At 29.0% G+C, this 19042-nt stretch overlaps 2 protein-coding genes across 2 annotated transcripts in view; one reads left to right on the forward strand and one right to left on the reverse strand.

The window, feature by feature from the left end:
• The first annotated feature begins 5073 nt into the window (after positions 1-5073).
• LOC111622117 lies at positions 5074-8488 on the forward strand. Its single transcript, XM_023364443.1, has 3 exons — positions 5074-5327; positions 6435-6573; positions 7530-8488. Exons 1-3 carry the CDS (start codon positions 5102-5104, stop codon positions 8170-8172), a joined length of 1008 nt encoding a protein of 335 aa, XP_023220211.1. The 5' UTR covers positions 5074-5101; the 3' UTR covers positions 8173-8488.
• A 4296-nt stretch (positions 8489-12784) lies between these two features.
• Positions 12785-19042, reverse strand: part of LOC111622110 (lysine-specific demethylase 2A-like) — a 74460-nt gene continuing 68202 nt past the window's right edge. The window contains exons 16-18 of the mRNA XM_023364425.1: positions 17611-17844; positions 15890-16021; positions 12785-15813 (exon numbers count right to left, since the gene is read on the reverse strand). Of these exons, the coding sequence (XP_023220193.1) occupies positions 14383-15813; positions 15890-16021; positions 17611-17844 (1797 nt within the window). The 3' untranslated portion in view covers positions 12785-14382. The remainder of the gene's footprint in view (positions 15814-15889; positions 16022-17610; positions 17845-19042) is intronic.

The following is a 19042-nucleotide window of genomic DNA, read 5'->3' on the forward strand; positions in this document are numbered from 1 at the left end:
AATTCAAAAGTTAGTTTTCATCTGTGTAAATACAATAAAATTAAATATTAGAATTCTTAGAAAGTAAATAATAAATTCTCTATTAATTAAATTATAAATTTTCAATATGTTTCAAAATTATGGCTTTTTTAACTGTAAATATTTGAATTCATTTTTCAAAATTTTGAATGAAAAGAGTCATCACAAGTTTCACAATAAGTAACATTGTAAAATTTTAAAACTTGTTACTGAGTAGTCAGTCTATCATGTATACAAAAACTATGTTCCTTTATATAATTATGTATTAAACTCAATTACATATAGATATTTCAATACTTTAATAATCAAAATAAACATATTTAAATTACAAGACAACATTAATACATTTAGTACAGTATTTGAAAAAATATAGATATTCCCAACTTATATAAACTTATGTAGACTTATATGCAAATATTTTTCATTAAAATATATTTACAAACTTATAAAAATACAGTAATTAAATTCTAATTTATTATAACTAAATTTATTTTTATTAGGATGATGATGATGATAATTAGCAATATATATAAGTAAAAAAATAACAACAGTGAATTGATATATTTTTGATTTTTCTTATTTTTTTTCCTAATTATGCTTTTATCAAAGAAATCACACTGGTAACTGTTTCAAGTACATTATCAAAAACAAATTCTAACTCATGTAAAACTTGACTTGCATACAAATTTATAGAATGAAACATTTACATAAATGAGACAAACTTGTATATTAAATGTAGATGGATTTGATAGAATGCAAAAATACATCAATGAAAACTAATTTTTTTTAATCATCAAATTTTTAATGCAGATATAATAATTTTGTTTCAAACATGCAAAATACAAGTTTAGAAATTAAAATTTAATTTCTAAATTTATTAAACATATCTTTAAATACACAAAATTTAACTGTATTTGTTCTATAACAAATAGTATTGTGTAGATATTACACAATATTTTACAAAATTCATTTCATTCACTGACCATTAAAAACCAATTAATTGTTTAAAGTGTTCTTTATTATAAGAAGTTGTACTAGATATATTATGTAAAAATTACATTTCAAACTATAAAATGCGCATAAATTAAAAATGTTATATTAAATCTTAAAAAGAAATTTCAAGACTCAATGAAAACAAGATGATAAAAATATTTAGATGTTTTTCAATATGAATGGATTATGCCAAATGAGTTGCCAGAATATTTATTGAGCTATAATAATCCAGCAGTTTGTTTGGCATATCTAACAGAATCAGATTAATGTCTGTTGTTATAACTGGATTAGAAATTTTTTTCTACTATATTGATACTTATTGTATTCAGGATGAAACATTAGCATATACAAAAGTAAAATGATTTGATTTTTGATGACTTTTAAATTAAATCTTATAATTTTCTTTAAAAATATTATTGCATTCCATTAAATTTACTAAGTTTGGATTTGACTATTCTATTATTTATAATATGTTTTAAATGTAGATATTTAAAACATATCTTAAAGATATTTATAGCAAAACATTGTTATCTATTATATAATTGGTTATATTTGATTTAATTTTTTTTTATATTTGTATGGGATATGAAGTATTAGCATTATATTAATTATATATTATTGTATATCATTATAAATGCTTTTTCTGAATGAATTATTAACATGTTTTTAAATAAAAAGTATACTTTAAGAAAAATTTTGAGTTATTTAAATTGTTCATAACTGGTAAATTTACCAATATGAATATAGTTTTTATCATAAAAGAATTTGGAAGATCAAATTCTAGCAATGTTTGAAAATAATAACATTTAAATTGCTGAGTGCATAATCTTCAAGCAAAATAATATTTCTTGCTATATTATTTATATCTATACTTTGGAGTATAAGAAATGCATATTTTAAGTATTTTGTAATCTCATCAAAATAATTTAACAACAACAAAAAACAGAAAGATGTATGATCAATTTTGTAACTTTATTTATAATTAATAAAAGGATTAAAATATATTAATTAAAACTGAGTGTTTTTTGACATATTACTTCTGCATTCTTTCTGACATTTTATTATTTCATTTCTATTCATAAACATTAGTTTTTGCTTTATATATATTGTTATAAAATATCTGATATATTGATACAGTTTTATATTTAATTTGTACAAAAACTAATTATAAATTCAAAAACTTTCATTTATTTTCTATTCATAATGTTTGTTTCTATGTAGAACATTATGTCTTAAATACAAAATGCAGGATTATGGTCATTTACTATATAAATGATATTACGAGAAAGGGTTTCAAAGTTAATAAATAGTATTCGATCCGCATCAGGTTGAACGTTGACCTCTCCTGCGAGGCAAAAGGTCTAGGATTATCACCTGGAGACAAGGATGTACCAATCGGAAAGTGATGAGGAATATCGGATTGCGGGATCAGAGAGAGAACCTTTAAAATTTCATGTCTCAAGGACACACGAAGTTCTTCCCCAAGATCCAAGTTCTTTGTCTAAGATCTGTGGTTATCCAAGTTCCGTTCCCGATGATTTAAACTTACTGACTAAAAGTTCACATCTCAGATCTGTCTTCCCTGGCTGATCAGTTTACTCTTTGGAGTTACGCTCCAGTCGTATTAAAATTTAAAGTTTCCTGTGTCGTGTTTCCCGGGCGGCCGATTGTTGGACGAACTTCTCGGCCGACCCCAAGTTTCCACCTATCCGACATTTAATCAGACAAAGAGAGCCCCGTGACCATCGACTCGTAAGACGTCAAACATCGACCTAATCAGCGAAATTCGGACCATCTCCGGATTCTCTCTTTAGACTGATCTTTATAAGAACTGAATCTTTTAAAGGAGAAAATAGAAAGAAATTTTGTAAGCATATCTTTATTCAATTAAACAGATTCTTATATAAATGGTAATCCTGACTGGGTGTCCAAAGCGCACTCACATATGATCTTCCAACCCGGTTGTCGTCGTGGCGTAAATTTTGGCAATTTTTGGATTAAATCGGTGACCTCGCAATCATTAAGTTTTTTCTAATTTTCACCTGTTGTTATTTAATAAATGTAGTAATACAATTTTTAATCATCTGTTTACTATCAAGGATTCTGTAAATATTAGTGAGGTGGCCTTCGTCATTCTAAAGATAATAAGCCCGAAAAAGGCTGGCTAAAGGTATTTTATGATGGAATAATGATTGAATAGATGTTTCAAAGTTACTAAGCAACAGTGTAATTATTATTACTTCCTGGGCGTTTCTGAACAGACATCCAGAGATGATAACAAGGACTACTGAAGCCGATGTTGCAGCTTCAGTAATCCTTTCAGAATGTTTCAGAATTCAATATAAGTAAATAGTTTGATGGATGAGGACATTTATAATTATTTAAAAGGAAAATAGCTAGAAAACACATGAAAAACATTTTAAAATTCTGATCAATTTTTGACGAAAACATTAGAGCTAAATGATTCTCTAAATATTTTTATGATCTTTAATGGTGAATTTGCTAATATATTATTGACAATAGACGATTACACCATAAAATTATTTCTTTATAAATTCGATGATTGTTAATTTTGTGTAATTTTGTTAAATTCGTAAGCACGAGAATTTTTAACGCAACAAATACTGTACTTTCACAAATGTAAAGAATTGATGTAATTTTCGCTTGTAAATACTGATTAAAATGTACGTTTTATTTTAATGTTTGGCTTCTCAGAAAAAGTGCTCAAACTTTTCTGTACAAAAAATTTTCTAAAATATTTAATATTATTATTATTATTATAAAACATTAACATATATTCTAACTTATTTAATTTATTTCTATTGAAAATTTTGAATAAAACATAAATGAAGTATAGATTTTAGATTTTTCCTGTTAAAAATTTTCTTTATTTAATCTCTGAAAAACTTTGCTTTAATTTTAATATAAACCCAGCAGAGTGTTCTATTTTTTTTTTTTTTTTTTTCTTTCTTTTCTGAAATTCTTATAAAAATTATATATCTGAGTCATCTTCATTACGTTATAGAGTGATTTTATCTGATAATATTATCCTTTCATCATAAATCGTTTCAATATTGTTTTCAGAAATTATAAGCAAAGTTGACTCATTTTAATAAAATTTGTAAATTAGGAAGAAACGTTTATCAAAAATGGTGCAGAGTAAATGCTACTTTGAATTATTAAAAACAGTTGTTACAGTTTCTGGTTATGTAACATGTGCCCAGAGGCGTAGGTCAGGGGAACAGGTTATATAATTGGGATTATGGATGAGGCATATACTCTCCGAGAACAAAATGACACAAAGCGCTATGAATTGTTCCAGTAGATAGCGAAAATTGTCAACACAAAGCTAAATTTTATGCTAATTGAAATTGAAAAAACTCAGTTTTATTCATAATCGCCTTCTTGCACTGTAAATGTAGGATACACCTTTGTATGTGCATACCTACCGGAAATACGGTAGGTAAGAGCATATTCTTAAAGATGAAGGAAAATGTCACTATATCTGCAAAGTACCTAAAAAACTCACTATTTTTAAAAACTCTCATAGCTTTGGAATCACTCATTTTTTATTTGGGTTTTTTTATTGTTAATAATGGTTACCACAGAGATTTAACAGAGATATATGCTATATCCAAATACCTTTACACTAAATTTACATTGACACAGCAATGTAGTGCTCTTAAAAACCCAAACAAATTTTCACACACAAACAGCACGCTCTTACAGGAGAAGCAGGACGTGTTATTTCAAAAAAAAAAAAAGCAAAAACAAGCAATTTTCGCTTATAATAGCATGCTCATATTTTCGCGAAAATACAGAATATAACTGCATTAAACACTAAAATTGCTTAACAACGAAAACGAAAAAAAAGAAAATAAAAAGAAAGAAAATCACTTTTCAACATAAATTTGCATAATTCATTCGCTTTCCTTATATTTTCGACTTGATTAACTTTCATCGAATAAATCAACATGTCATTAAACTTTTAATTGCAAATCTCATTACTTAGCATTATATATCACATACGTAATTGAAGCAACATCATATATATATATAACGGAAAATATTAATAATTATCAAACTAAAAATGGCATTTTTAAAGTTTGTCGTAATTCTCGGATTGATTGTCTTAACCACATCAAAATCGGAGAATCAATCTCAATCATCGAATACGAGTGATTTTAATACCAAACCAACACAAATTCCGATTCAAAATATATCGGACAATCCATCTGAAGAAACGACGACGACGAAAAATGAATATACAAATTCTAAAAATCCAAACTACAATACAATAAAATTGAACGAAGAAGGTAAGTATTTTAAATATTTATTCTTTTTATCGTTGATTTAAATTAATAGCGTAAATGTGATAGTTCCTCGATTAATTAATGTATTATATTCGATTAACGCGGTTTATAAATTTATGACAGTCTTCAAGTAACGCGGGAAAAATTCAGTTTAAGCGTTTTAGAGGTGTACGAAATACGATCGCACCAAGTTCGGAGGGTGGAATTAAAGCTGTCCAGCAGAAATTTGCGGTAGAAAAAAAATATAACATTACTGCAATAACGGAAAAACTTTATATTAAAATGGAATAGTCTCCACTAAGCCTATAGACAAGTGTTTTTTTAAACCTTTTTTTATCACACTTGAACCTATAATTAAATTTCCGCAGAAAAAAAATCACCTAAGTTGTGTTTGTAAACATTCTATCGCCACATTACTTGCCGCTTAAAATATAGACCAAAAAATTGGATTTTGTGAATTAAATAAATCAGTATTGTTCCTTAAAACAGTAGCAAGTTAAAACAATAGTTATTTAAATTAATAATTTTCATTTACATAAGAAAAGCAATTATTTGCATTTAAAAGTGGCATGATAATTGCCTTTAGAAACCTGCCCAACGTCCCACTATTTCTAAGTTAAAATAATTTGAACTAAATATGGACAATTACAGATACATTTTTTATTTAAAGAAAATTTCATTTTAAATGAAATGATCGGGTGTTGTGCACGTAAAATTTTTGCTTATAAATATATATTTTTCTACTTTATGTATTATTATGTATTACATTAGAAATAGAGTCCTGCCGGTAATCTATAACACCTTACAGGGAAAAATTTTCGAATTGAAATAACGTAACTTCAAGTTTGTATCGGAAGTTACTATACAGTTATTCGGAGCTTCCTGCTCTCAAGATGTCCATATCTGATCTCGGCTTTCATTTATCTAACTCCATTCTCGAGATTAAGGGGAGACAGACAGACAACAGCCAACCGAAAACAGTGGGCATTTATAGGTCTACAATTTTTTCAATTATTGCAGATTGTTTTTATTTAACAAAATAAGAAATATGGATCTTAAAATGAAATCTGTATTCTTAAAATGAAGATATATTTTTTCTGTTTTTTACAGATTTTGAAAATTTGGTATATAGTTTTATAAAACAATATTCAGAAAAGAAAGGAAAACCAGTCATCTGGGCTGGTTTTGTTGATGAGCAAACAAGCGAAGAGATAGAGATCCAGAGTGAACATTTTAATTATGATAAACCGTAAGTCTGCTTTAAATTTTCATTCGATATTTATTGAAAAATAAAGGTTTATATTAATTTTAAAAAGTCATTCGAATCATCTATATTTTAAAAATCTATTTACACCATAAAAATAATATAATTCCATAATAACGAAGATAAATTAGAAGTAGACTATAGTACTTACATAAAAGACGAACTATCAAAACTTCGAATATTTAATTAATAATACTGCATTAATTGTCCTCAAATTTCGGAAAAAATTTAAATTGAAAATTTCTAGTTTCAAAACTTATTATAGAATTAAGGAAAGCATTTAATTTAGTATTTACAAAAGTTATTGGTAAAAAAATAAAAGAAAGAAACTGAATATAAAAATGTTAACTATTCTAAATTCCGGATACAAAGTGAATTTAGTTACTTTGAATTTAATGAGCCGGTATTTCATACTACTATATTTGAATTTGTCTGCTTGATGGCCTAATAAAGGCAATCTCTTTCTGTTTGACGGATTCCGGTTCGAATTCGATTTTCGCCTTTCTAATTTTTTATGGTTAATTCGAATTACAACTTCAGTTCTTCGTCGATTACTCATGCCGGTTAATTTTATTGTGGGTCGGGTCTGTCTTTATGAACAAAATTAAATCATCCATGAAATCCATATGTGCAACAGCGCACAAGGATTACACGGCAATCTCATAAACAAAGAAAATATTCAATTTGTTTTATTTTTTTAATCTAAGGTTATGGTAGAGATATAAATTAATTCTTGTAGTTAGAGTTGAGATCTTAAAGGTTGCTTTGACTGAGTTTAAGACTCCAATTAATGCAGTAAAGGGAAAAAACACACGAATATTTGTGAATAGTTGTTGGTCTAGTTTACAATTCTAAGCACACGAATCAATTTATTTTCTTAATTTAAAATTCTTTTAAAAGTTCATTATTAAAAGAAATATATATATTAAATTTTTTTGTAGGATGACCACAGTATCTTTCGTAACTAATTTTCGCATCACAAACTACAGCGAAAAAATCAGCTATGACTATTCTATTTTTGAAGAACGAAGAACAGATATTCTTCATAATGATAATTTAAAAGCGTGCTTCTATAATTTAAAAGTACCTTTCAGTTCTGAAGATTATTATCTGGTAACCATGAATCCTTCGTTAAAATGGAGTTCGTGGTTTCAAGGTTTTAATCAAGACATCAATAAGATTAATTACTGGAGTCGAAAAGACGTCCTCGACATTATAGGAGATAAGGGAGAGCCTGTGGGCCTTTTCGATGCGATATTACAATCGAATGATTCTTTAGAAATCAAGTGGAGAGGCATCCGGAAGAACATTGTTGTTTCGTGGAATTTACATATATATTATTATGGAAATCTAATAATCGCCTTGAAGGATACAAACGGAGAAGAGTTACATTCAGTACCTATAAAGAATTTGGCCAATGACAAATTTAGGAATGTTTACGACTCTTTGCTATTTAATGTATCAGGAAGTACGCGTTACAGTTATTTAGATACAGTTATACCAGAAGCTCAAAGTAGGCCTGCATCTGAGCGAAAAATGACATATTTTTCTGACGGTTTCATGTCTATTCGCCCTGTCGAATAATCCGATATTTAATAGGCTATTTAATGTTATACATTAAATTTTAATTTTTGTTAATCAGGTTAAAATGAAGAAAAATACTTTAAACCAGTGATTCTCAATGTGGGTGCTACCGCCCCCATTGAGCGTTCGAGCTTTTAAACTAGTCACGAATTTTATTTTCTGTTTCTGTATTTATGATGTGTTATAGAACAAATATTTAATTAATATCATATTGATAAATGAATAAATGTTATCATTTCTATGATCTATCGTAAAATTTGGCAATGGATGAAAATAATGTATACGGAAATGATGTAATTAATTAATTAACGAAGTAATTAATAAATATATTAAAGAATGCACTAATTATCGTTATTATTATTAGATAAATACAAAATACTCCTCAAAATGCGCAGAAATACAGTGCTTGTCATGTGTTTAATCTTTCTTTTTTATTTTCGATATCTATTTTAGTTATAAACTGGGATTTCAAATGGGGTAAAAGATGGCAAGCTATCAGTGGCGTGCCGTGACATTTGATGATAGGGAAGCATTCTCTATCATCAAATGTCACGGTGGCAAACAAAAAGAGCTAAAGTCTCTATTTCTTAAGTAATCTATTTAAATAAATATTTTTATCATGTCACCGTCGCATATTCAATTATCACAAACATATTTCCATAACTCAAGTACACTGATCATGCACCCGTCTTACATTTTAAGTACTGAATCATGTTTTCTTCACGATATATCTTCTGCACAAAGATTACAAAAACAATCGCTTTTACTTTTATAACTTTTTTTAAATTTCCATTGTTTGTATCTTTCTTTTAACTGCTCCTTTTTTTTTCTGCTCTTGCCACTGAGGTTGCCTTTGAAAAGCATAAAGATAAGGAAGAGTTATCTTTCATGATTTTATAGTATCATTTGCAACTATTTTTCTGTGTTAAAAAGATGTGGTAATTTATATTTTTCCGCCAATTGAAACACTAGTTTTCTACTTTTATCCTTATTTTCAATCAGATCTTTAGGCCTTGCGAATTTGATTTTATTATTTAATCCTCGAAGATAACGTCATAGAGTTGGTTTAGGGATTTTATATTGCCAGTGTGCTTTATTAAATCCAATATCACCACTGCACGTAATTTGCTTAACGCATCGTCCATATCTTTTTGTTTCCAACTATTATAAATCAGTTTTGGCTTGTTTATAGTCTATCCGTACGTTTCTATATTCAATCCATACGTTTCTATATTCAACGGTTGACTCAACAGTGAATTTTCCGTTGAGTCCCTCCGTTGAACGATCTGACGTCACGTTTTGCAGAAAAAAGAAACGCTTTCGTTGAGAGGTCGCTTTTCAAGATGGCTGACTTCAGTAACGAGAAGGTGGCGATTGTGACTGTTTTGCTAAATAATTAAAGTAACTCGCTTAACCATTATTCGAATAAATCCTTTTATTCAAATGAACCCGTATCTGTATCATTTTTTTTGTATACTGGGTCTTTTTTTAATTAATAATTTTAATTAATTTCTTGAATATTTATATCATTAGGAAGACTTAGCGGGCCAAATATCGGTCGTAATCAATTTTGGACAAATGAAAAAATCTTAATATTTCAATANGATGCTGTAATAGCGGACAGATTAATGAACGATCTGTATATGATAAAACATATGAATGCACGATTATGTTGGATAATTTGGTCAATATTGAAATATTAAGATTTTTTTGTTCAAAATTGATTACGACCGATATTTGGCCCTCTAAGTCTTTTTAATGATATAAATATTCGAGAAAGTAATTAAAAATTATTAAAGAAAGACCCAGTAAACAAGAAAATGATACAGATATGGGTTCATTTGAATAAAAGGATTTATTCGAATAATGGTTAAGCGAGTTACTTTAATTATTTAGCAAAACAGCCACAATCGCCACCTTCTACAGTAGTTACTTAAGTCAGCCATCTTGAAAAGCGACCTCTCAACGAAAGCGTTTCTTTTTTCTGCTAAACGTGACGTCAGATCATTCAACGGAGGGACTCAACGGAAAATTCACTGTTGAGTCAACTGTTGAATATAGAAACGTACTGTATAATAAAACAAAAAATCAAAGAAATATTATGTGTTGTTGAATGTATTGTCTTACTTGTACCGACACTCGCCAGATAAAAGTTAATAATAACAGACAGAGTAGCCTAATTCCTTAAATCGTAAAGTACAAGTACGATTTGGGAATCTTAAGACAGCACTAGTTACAGTATTTCAAATAAACATAAGAAAACACCGAATAAATCTATTACGATTTCGTTTCGAGTAAACAACTCTTTAGATACTACAGAATGAATATTTAAAAAGGAACACGAATTTATCACTAATTTACTTGCTACAAAATCTACCAAACATATACAGAAAATTATAAGAAAACAACAATAAACTTACTTGTTGAAAGGATTTGTCACTTCGCCGATGGTGACAGACACTCACTACGATGGTTGACTAAAGTGTTCATCTTATTGCCGCTATATTAAATTCAAAATTTAAAAAATGCGATTTAGGAGTGCTACGACTTGAGCCACCTCACACTACAGCTCTTGCGCATAATGAAATTAGCAATCATGTTGCCAATCTTGGGAGATAAGGGTTTTCAGCAGCACTGATCAACACCAGCAAAGGAATAGGTTACGCAGACATTTGATAGCTAATAACTCAAACATCTAATTTCAGATCCTTGTTCAGTACATTCAGTAGCCTATGTCTGTTACGAAAATCGTGCAGACTAGGATTATTATATGTGCATCCATATGCATAACATAAAGTGAAAATTTGTTCATTATGAAGTAAAGTTCTCTTTTATTTCTCTCCGATTAATTGATAAACTAAGCTTCTCGTTTAGATTGGAGATTGGACACTTAGACTACGATAAACAGGTTTTCATCATACCACATGACTATGTCAAATGAAAATGTCTCATTCTACTAGTAAAGATTAGTTTAAAATTCTGTTGCTAGCGAAAGTGAAATGCATAAAAAGTCATTTAGTTTCGCTTAGCGAATTCAATTCTCATCCGCTGTTTCGCGAAGAGAATAACAAAATGAGCAAATATATGCAAATGAAGGCAAACTGTCGTTCGATCAAGATGGCGGCTGATAAGAGTTGACGCACTTATTTAATATATTAATGATAAAATTGATAATTGTTATTATATATACAGCAATTAAAAAATATATCATATATACTATACGGTCTACACAAAATCAAGGTTACTAGATTTAAAAACCATGACAAAATGTTTCTGATCTTTATGCCCCCGAGTGGCCGACTGGATAAAAATACTAAACATTTGTCAGGGTTCGCGCCTCACCAACGGCTGGTCAGGTGGAATTTTTCGGGTTTTCTTGACATTCGTAACAAGAGGACAATTTCCCTAAGAAAGTCCTCCCGAGCAACAGTCCCCCTCGGCAGATCGCCCACGTGTCGTCTTGCCGTAAATAAATAAACCAATTACGCGTAGCTAATAATTAAAAGCATTTATCTAATATAAAGAAATGGCTTTGAAATAAATTATTAGCAAAATATGAACTAACATTGTTCTTCAATATTCTTTTCATTATACATGGCATAATAAATCATTTATAAAGACTGGAAATTAGCAAGGGTCTAAGTGTCAAAGACGTAAAACGTAGGAAAACAAGTTTTCTATAGAGAAACTATGGATTTCGATTAACCTTTAATATTCTCTTTCTATTTAAAACCATGTCTAGATCACCACAAAAGAAATATATATATATATATATATCCAGAAACGAGTTCCGGAACTTTCCCGGCTGTTAAAAAATAACTTTTGCGGTATATTTTAATTATAATAAATAAAATTGTGTGTGATGTCAACTGTATGAGATCGTTATAAAATTTTTTTTAATTACTGTATTAAAAATGGCAAAAGGATTAACTTTTAGGGTAGCAATGAGTTTCACAAAAAGTTGTAAATGATAATAACGAATATCACACACACACATTCACGAATTTTCCTGTTTTTTGGGTTTCGAAACGTGGAAATTTACATTTACTTTCCCTTGTTATGTAGCCTACACATAACTAACCGGAAAAGTAAAATAATTTCCTACATTTTACATCTTTGGCACTTAGATCCTTTCTCAATTCTATTAAAATATTGGAATTTCACCAGACCAAATGAATGAACAATTCATCTTTAAGGATCACGTCGTTTTAAAATAATCACATAATACCATATTAAAATGGATAAATCAGTATTCTGATACATTTTCAACAAAACTGACTCTAACAATTTTTTTAAAGTCCTTTCCACCCTGTGACCACTAAGACCTTTCTATATATTCATCAAGGGTTCGGTCTGATAAGACCCGATTATCCTATCAATTCACTCTGAAAAATATTCTGAGGCGTTTCAGACTCGAACTCGGACTCGTCAGAACTGGATTTCTTTAATAAAAAATTAACTTAAATAGTTAAAAACTGCTGTTTACAAATAAAATTATACTTACTTTTTGGCCTAAATTTCTCTATTAGAAAGTAAAATCAAGTTACGTGTCAGATACAATGCTTTGATTTTTTTTAATACCGTTTAAAAGTTTAGGTTTGAATTTATATACTAGTAATTATAAATACGCATTTATTCACCTTTAATATTTAATCATTTTTAGGTGTTTATATGAACAAAATATACAAATTTTCAAAATATTAATTACATTTATGAAAGAATAATGAGCTAATAGAACAAAACAAACTCTACAACTTTGGTATTTGCCATTTCATAGTTTTCGATGAAAACACTGAAAATGTTGTTTTCTTTATCTTGGTTTCTTATGGCTTAGATGAAATACAAATAATCAGTTCGTGGCAATAACATTTTCACTTTCAGCATATATATATTTCTACATGATAAATTAATATTTAAACACACAAATGTCATAAAAACAAATTGCAAATTTTAAATTAGGTTAAAAAGAAATATATATATATTTTTTAAATTGTAATTTTTGTAATATTCACAGAAATATGAGTAGGATAATTTGCAAATGTTCCAAACTTTGAATAAACAAATATATGGAACAAAAACAAAAATTCAGGATAAAAATTTTAATTACATATCTAGAACACAAAATAGATTGCATTATTCGTGAATATTTAAATAATTCAAACAACTTATAGTTTCTATAACAAGTGATTTTGAAAATTAAAAATTAAATTACTTAATAATCTAAATATTGCAATTGTCACATAAAACACCATAATATTCAAACTATTGCTCAGTAAAACACAAACACTTTCATTTGCCAAAGAAAATTTCTATAAATTATTATTTGTACAATGATGAAATAAAAGAAAAGCGATATTAGATGAAAATATGCCGTAAACTGAATGAATTAGTTTTGCATGATTTAATTTCAAAGGATAAAATTTCTTGCTTAATGAAATAGAAATAGATAAAAGAAAAAATTCTCATACAAATAAAAGTATTCTCTTGAAGATAAAAGCTACATATATCTTTTAGTAGGAAAACAGTAAACGTATCATGTATTTGCTTGGGACATATCACAGTGATGCCTAAAATTATCCCAAGGTTTTTGATGATTCGTATTCTGGTCTTACAGTGATGACCGATAAATGGAAATTGAACTACTATCGATTATTCTAAAATAACATTTACAATTTGGGAACAAGAATTGAAGACTTCACTTAAAACTCCTGATGAAAAACAAATTTAAGACAATAACCACAGTTTGTATCTAACATTGCAAAAATCAATTTATGCTGTAGTTTAAGATGAAGGGAATGATATAGCTCTGAAATGACACATTGCTTCTAGTTTGAATGCTGGAATATTTAAATATATTGATGAACACTGTTTAGTGATTTTATGGGATGAATAGATTGTTCCGACAACTTCCCTTCCTTAGTTTCGAACAGAAAGTTATTTGAGTTTCATATTTTTGGTAGGCATTAAGAATAATCACTTGAATATATTTAATTCCATTTCCATTATGTAGTATGTAGGCTAGGCAAACAAATAGCCCATCTCCTAACAGTATCATAGATATTAAAAAATGGTGTAACAGGTACAATTATTATTTATATGTCGTCCATTGTACGTTTTAGTTTTTGAACAAGATATTGCAACTTATTATGCAGTTTGATAACTGTAACAACTTTTCATTTCCCACTAATATTCTCAACTGCTAGTAATTAATTAAGTTTGTTTCTGCAAGAGTTTTCCATCTCGCACCGTGAGCATAAAATTGTTCTGTCTGACAAACTTGGAACAGGCTAATTCTGAAACTTGGCCACAATCTCGTAAATCAAGAAAAGTTAAACTAGTGCAACGTCTGAGAGCTTCTAGACTAGTGTCGGTTATATTAGAACAAGATGATACGTCGAGAGAAGATAATCTCGATGCTTTGGCTGCTCCAAGTACGGCTATTCCCATATCTGTTATCTGATGGCAATGACTGAGATCTAAACGACTCAATAGTGGCAAGTGATGAGCTAGAAGACGCACAGAGACATCAGAGATATCAGTTCCGGACAGACGGATTTCAGCAAGATGCCTCAAACGTGTTCTAGTTTCCACAAAACCAGGTCTTGAGTCCTTTGGAGGTGATACGAGATCACGGATCATTGAATCGGTCAATCCATCAATCCACCTCAGATCCAAGTAACGTAACAATGGGCAATTACAACTACAGAGAGCAGTAATAACTGTTGATGAACAACCAGACAACAACAGTTCCTTCAACTGAGGCAATCTAGCTATTAACCAAGACAACTGCTTGAAAGTAATATTTGTCCAACTAAGATTTAAAGACAATGGCTGTCTTCTGGTAATCCCCAAAAGTCCATTGATGGTAACTCGACGGCGAGACACATTCATACGAGTCCAAAGTTTCGGATCAATAGCCCAGCGACTCCAAGTTTTACAAACAAGCTGACAAATAAACAAATCCGTATGAGTGAGGTAACGAAAAACTGGAAAGATAACTTCTTTTTCTAAAGCTAAATTTTCTTGTTCTGTCCTCATATGTTCAGTTTCACATTTTGTTGATAAACAAGAAACACAATCTAAACATTTAGATTTTTGTAGGTTAGATCGATCTCTCAACATAGTGGAAAATTTCTGTGATTGTAAGTTTATCCTCTCATCACAAAAAGCTGGACTTTCAGATGTTTGTGGTGTTTGTGAAACAGTAGCTATTGGTGTTTCTTTTCCAACTTCTTTGTTTGCAGTGTCTATCAATCCTCCTTGTTCGGTTTTTTTCATTAATCTCTGAACATCAACTTTTTCTACTTTCACAGTGCATTTTGACAATACTGTAGTGTTAGAAACTGAAGGCTTGTTGCTTCTATCAATTGATGATTTAGTTCTACTAATATGCAGTTCTGAACTTTTCCTTAAACCTTTCATACTTCTAACAAGCCTTTCCCGGGTGCTTTCTTTATGTTTCCTAGTTGTAACTCTTGGAGGGTAGCTAATTTCAGAACGATGCTGTCTCATAACAATATCCGGTGTCCTACCAATTGCAGTCTGTATATTAGTCTTCTCTTTGTTCATATCTTTATTTGGAGAAGGCATTGTAGTTTCCATAACACTACTAAATAATGGTGTGTTAAAAGTTTTAATAGTCTGGAAATATAAATAATAAATATAAGTATTGAATAATAAAAGATGTACTTTTACTAACAATTATGATTAAAAATACCTTTTCTTCTAATACATCTTCTATAGATTCTTTTGTTTTCTCACTAAACATATTATCTATTGTTAGTTCAGGTATTGCAACTGGTGAAACATTATTTCTTATTTCTTGAATATTTGAATTATCTAATTTGGGCTGAAAAGTACAATTTCAAATTATTCTTTAGAATAAATTAATATAATTAATTACAAATGTAAAAAAGAAAAGTTAATATTTTATTAAAAACATTTAAGTCTAGATTCAAAGCTTTCAGAAATTAAAATTGATTCTTCTTCATTTTTCACTCTTTTCACCCTATGGGCACTAAGAGGGCCTTTTTAAGAACACATTGCAGATTTAACCAGGTTCAGAGCCATGGATAGTGTCCAACTTATCTGGAACACAACCACCATAAAAATTCCTGGGTTTTTGCTCAGATTTGAACCTAGGATCCCAGAGGAGCCTTTACTACTAAACTACCTACCTGAACAGCACAACTGATGTTAAATAAGTAGATGATTATATTCACAATTCATTCATCATTATGATTATATAATATTCAAAATGTAAACTCTTGTAAATATCATTCATTAAATACAGGTATACCTCGCCTTACGTTGGTAATTGGTTCCAGGAAAACGACTTAAGTCGAAAAACGACGTAAGTCGAATTTACTTGTCTCCAAATCTACTTGTCACTAGGCTAAACCGTAAATTACCATTCCCGGTTCTGTGTTTTATTTATTAATGCATTTTTAATAATATATGGTTAGTAAGGATCTATTTTAAGCTTACAAACAAATAAATTTTAGTTTTTAATATAGTACAGAAAAAGTAATCTAAATTTACGAATGCATGTACAGTACTGTAAATACAGTACATACTTGTAAATGTATATATTTTAATATGATTTTATGTGCTTTAAACATTTTTCTAGTGATATTACGTCTTCAATATTTATGGCGGACAGACGTAAATTCGAATAAAATGACTTAAACTTGATTTTTATTTTTCCATATACTTTTTTGACAAACGACGTATAATCGGGAACGACATAACTCGAAACGACGTAAGTCGAGGTATACCTGTATATTCATTTAAAAAAAATAACTAAAATCCAAAGAGGAAAAAAATCTAATCTCTTATTTCAATATATAACCAGTTCAAACACCATTATTTTCTAGGAATTATATCCACAGACTCCAAAAATGCTAGCCAATCAACAACTTTATTTTACCCAGATGCATTTCAGAAATTACAATATTTTACTTTTTAGTGGGCTTTCTTTCATACAGCCTAAACAAGAGACAAGCGTTTTTTCAATACTCTCACACGATTTTCCATATTCCAACTGTTTTTTTTTTTACTAATCTCTGTAATAAAATAATTTTTTTCTTATTTATATTTCTTTCCTTAACTAAGTTAAGGAAACACAGAAAAAAACAGAAATTTCAATAGGTAACTATTAAAACTTAAAAAAATGGGGATAGAAGCAGAAGGATAAATCCTAGTCTCTTATATTTTTTTTTCTTTTGTTCTTAATCATTTCTTTAGATCAATATAAAATATGTTCAAAAAGTTCCAGGAATAGGTCAAAAAATCAAAACATATTAGGATATAAATAAATTTTATAAATATTTTTCAAAATAATCACCCTGATGTAATTCATAAAAAAATTTATGTATTAAATTAATGAAAGTGAATAAAATAAAAATAAAAGTAATAAGATAATAAATATCTTAATACCTTTTTTGTAGGAGGCTCATTATCACTTTTTATTTCTGTTGCAGCTATTCCATATACTTGATTTGGAGATGATAATAAACTTGATAAAGATAAAGGAACAGATAAAGGTGACAATGCAGGTGATGATGTTGATGTGGCTACAGATTTAGGCACAGGTGGAGAAGCAGATATTGCTGAATCTTTTGCTTCATTGCATATTTGTAACTTTTGTCGTAATGGTTTAATTTGTCTTGGCTAAAATTTTAAAAATATTTTAATATCACATTATTTTAAATTTGAATATTAGTTAAATTAATATTTTATTTCAATTGTCACCAAAATAACAAAGTAAAGACAGAAATTTCACTCTTTGTAACTACCTCAAAAGTGTAACAAACATTGCAAAGCCCAATATATATATATTCTTCACCCCTTCAAGTTGGATATTTATTAAAAAAAGTTTAGTCTTTAATGTATTTGTAATGACAGAAATCATTAACAGTCAAGCAGTCTATATAAAGGTGATTATTTAGTGACATTTCTATATATATATATAGAAATGAATGTATGGTGTCTGTCTGTATGTCCTTCATGCATTACCACACTGTTTATCCGATTGCCATGAAACTTTGGGAAGTTGTTTAATATACTCCCGCGAAGATTTCTGGCATAGTACATTTATCCTACGATAGATGGCGCGAGTGTATACGAGCATTTCATCGTGAGTTCGATCGATTTCAAATTGTGAAGACCATTTTTCCCCCTTCCAAAAAATATCTCTATATGCATTTGTGAACTGTTATTTACGATATTTGTAATAATTTTTGTTTAATCACTTTATTTCAACTATTTTTTGCTAATTATGTATTTGCTCGAACTTTGTTAAAACCGTAACTGTATCCCGAACAATAACCGAAGTTGTAGGAGGAAATTCGCCTATTTTACCGATCTAGGGATCCCCCCTTTTCCAAATTTTAATATCAACTCAAAATAATTTAAAAAGACAAATTACAATAAAAAGGTTTATTATCCAACTATTAGAAATTTCACGTCCAAGGAAAAGAAGAAAAAGCAATTAAATAATTAAAATTGTAAAGAATTACAAAATATATATAAAAATGGGGAATATCGCACTTCTGACATCGCTGCAAGTGTGTGGGCTAGATTTGGAGAATCCGTGCTTCTCACATGGACAACAGTATGTGGCCAGCTCACGTGTCGAAAAACCTGATTTATTCGTGTACGCACCAGACGGAAAAACAAAAATTATCGTGTATCCACAAACACTCCAATAAATAAATAAAATTGAAACGACACTTTGAAATGTTTTCCCGATGAAAATGAATAATAATAATAAGTTTCAATAAAANGGTCAGTTCTTTTCTTCCAGATAGTTATAATTTTAATTATTTATTAAATAATTTAGAATTATTAATTTAGTTACAAGATGGCA

Source organism: Centruroides sculpturatus, unplaced genomic scaffold, assembly GCF_000671375.1.
Source record: "Centruroides sculpturatus isolate CEXI.00-Female unplaced genomic scaffold, Cexi_2.0 scaffold308, whole genome shotgun sequence".
Classification (NCBI taxonomy): domain Eukaryota; kingdom Metazoa; phylum Arthropoda; class Arachnida; order Scorpiones; family Buthidae; genus Centruroides; species Centruroides sculpturatus.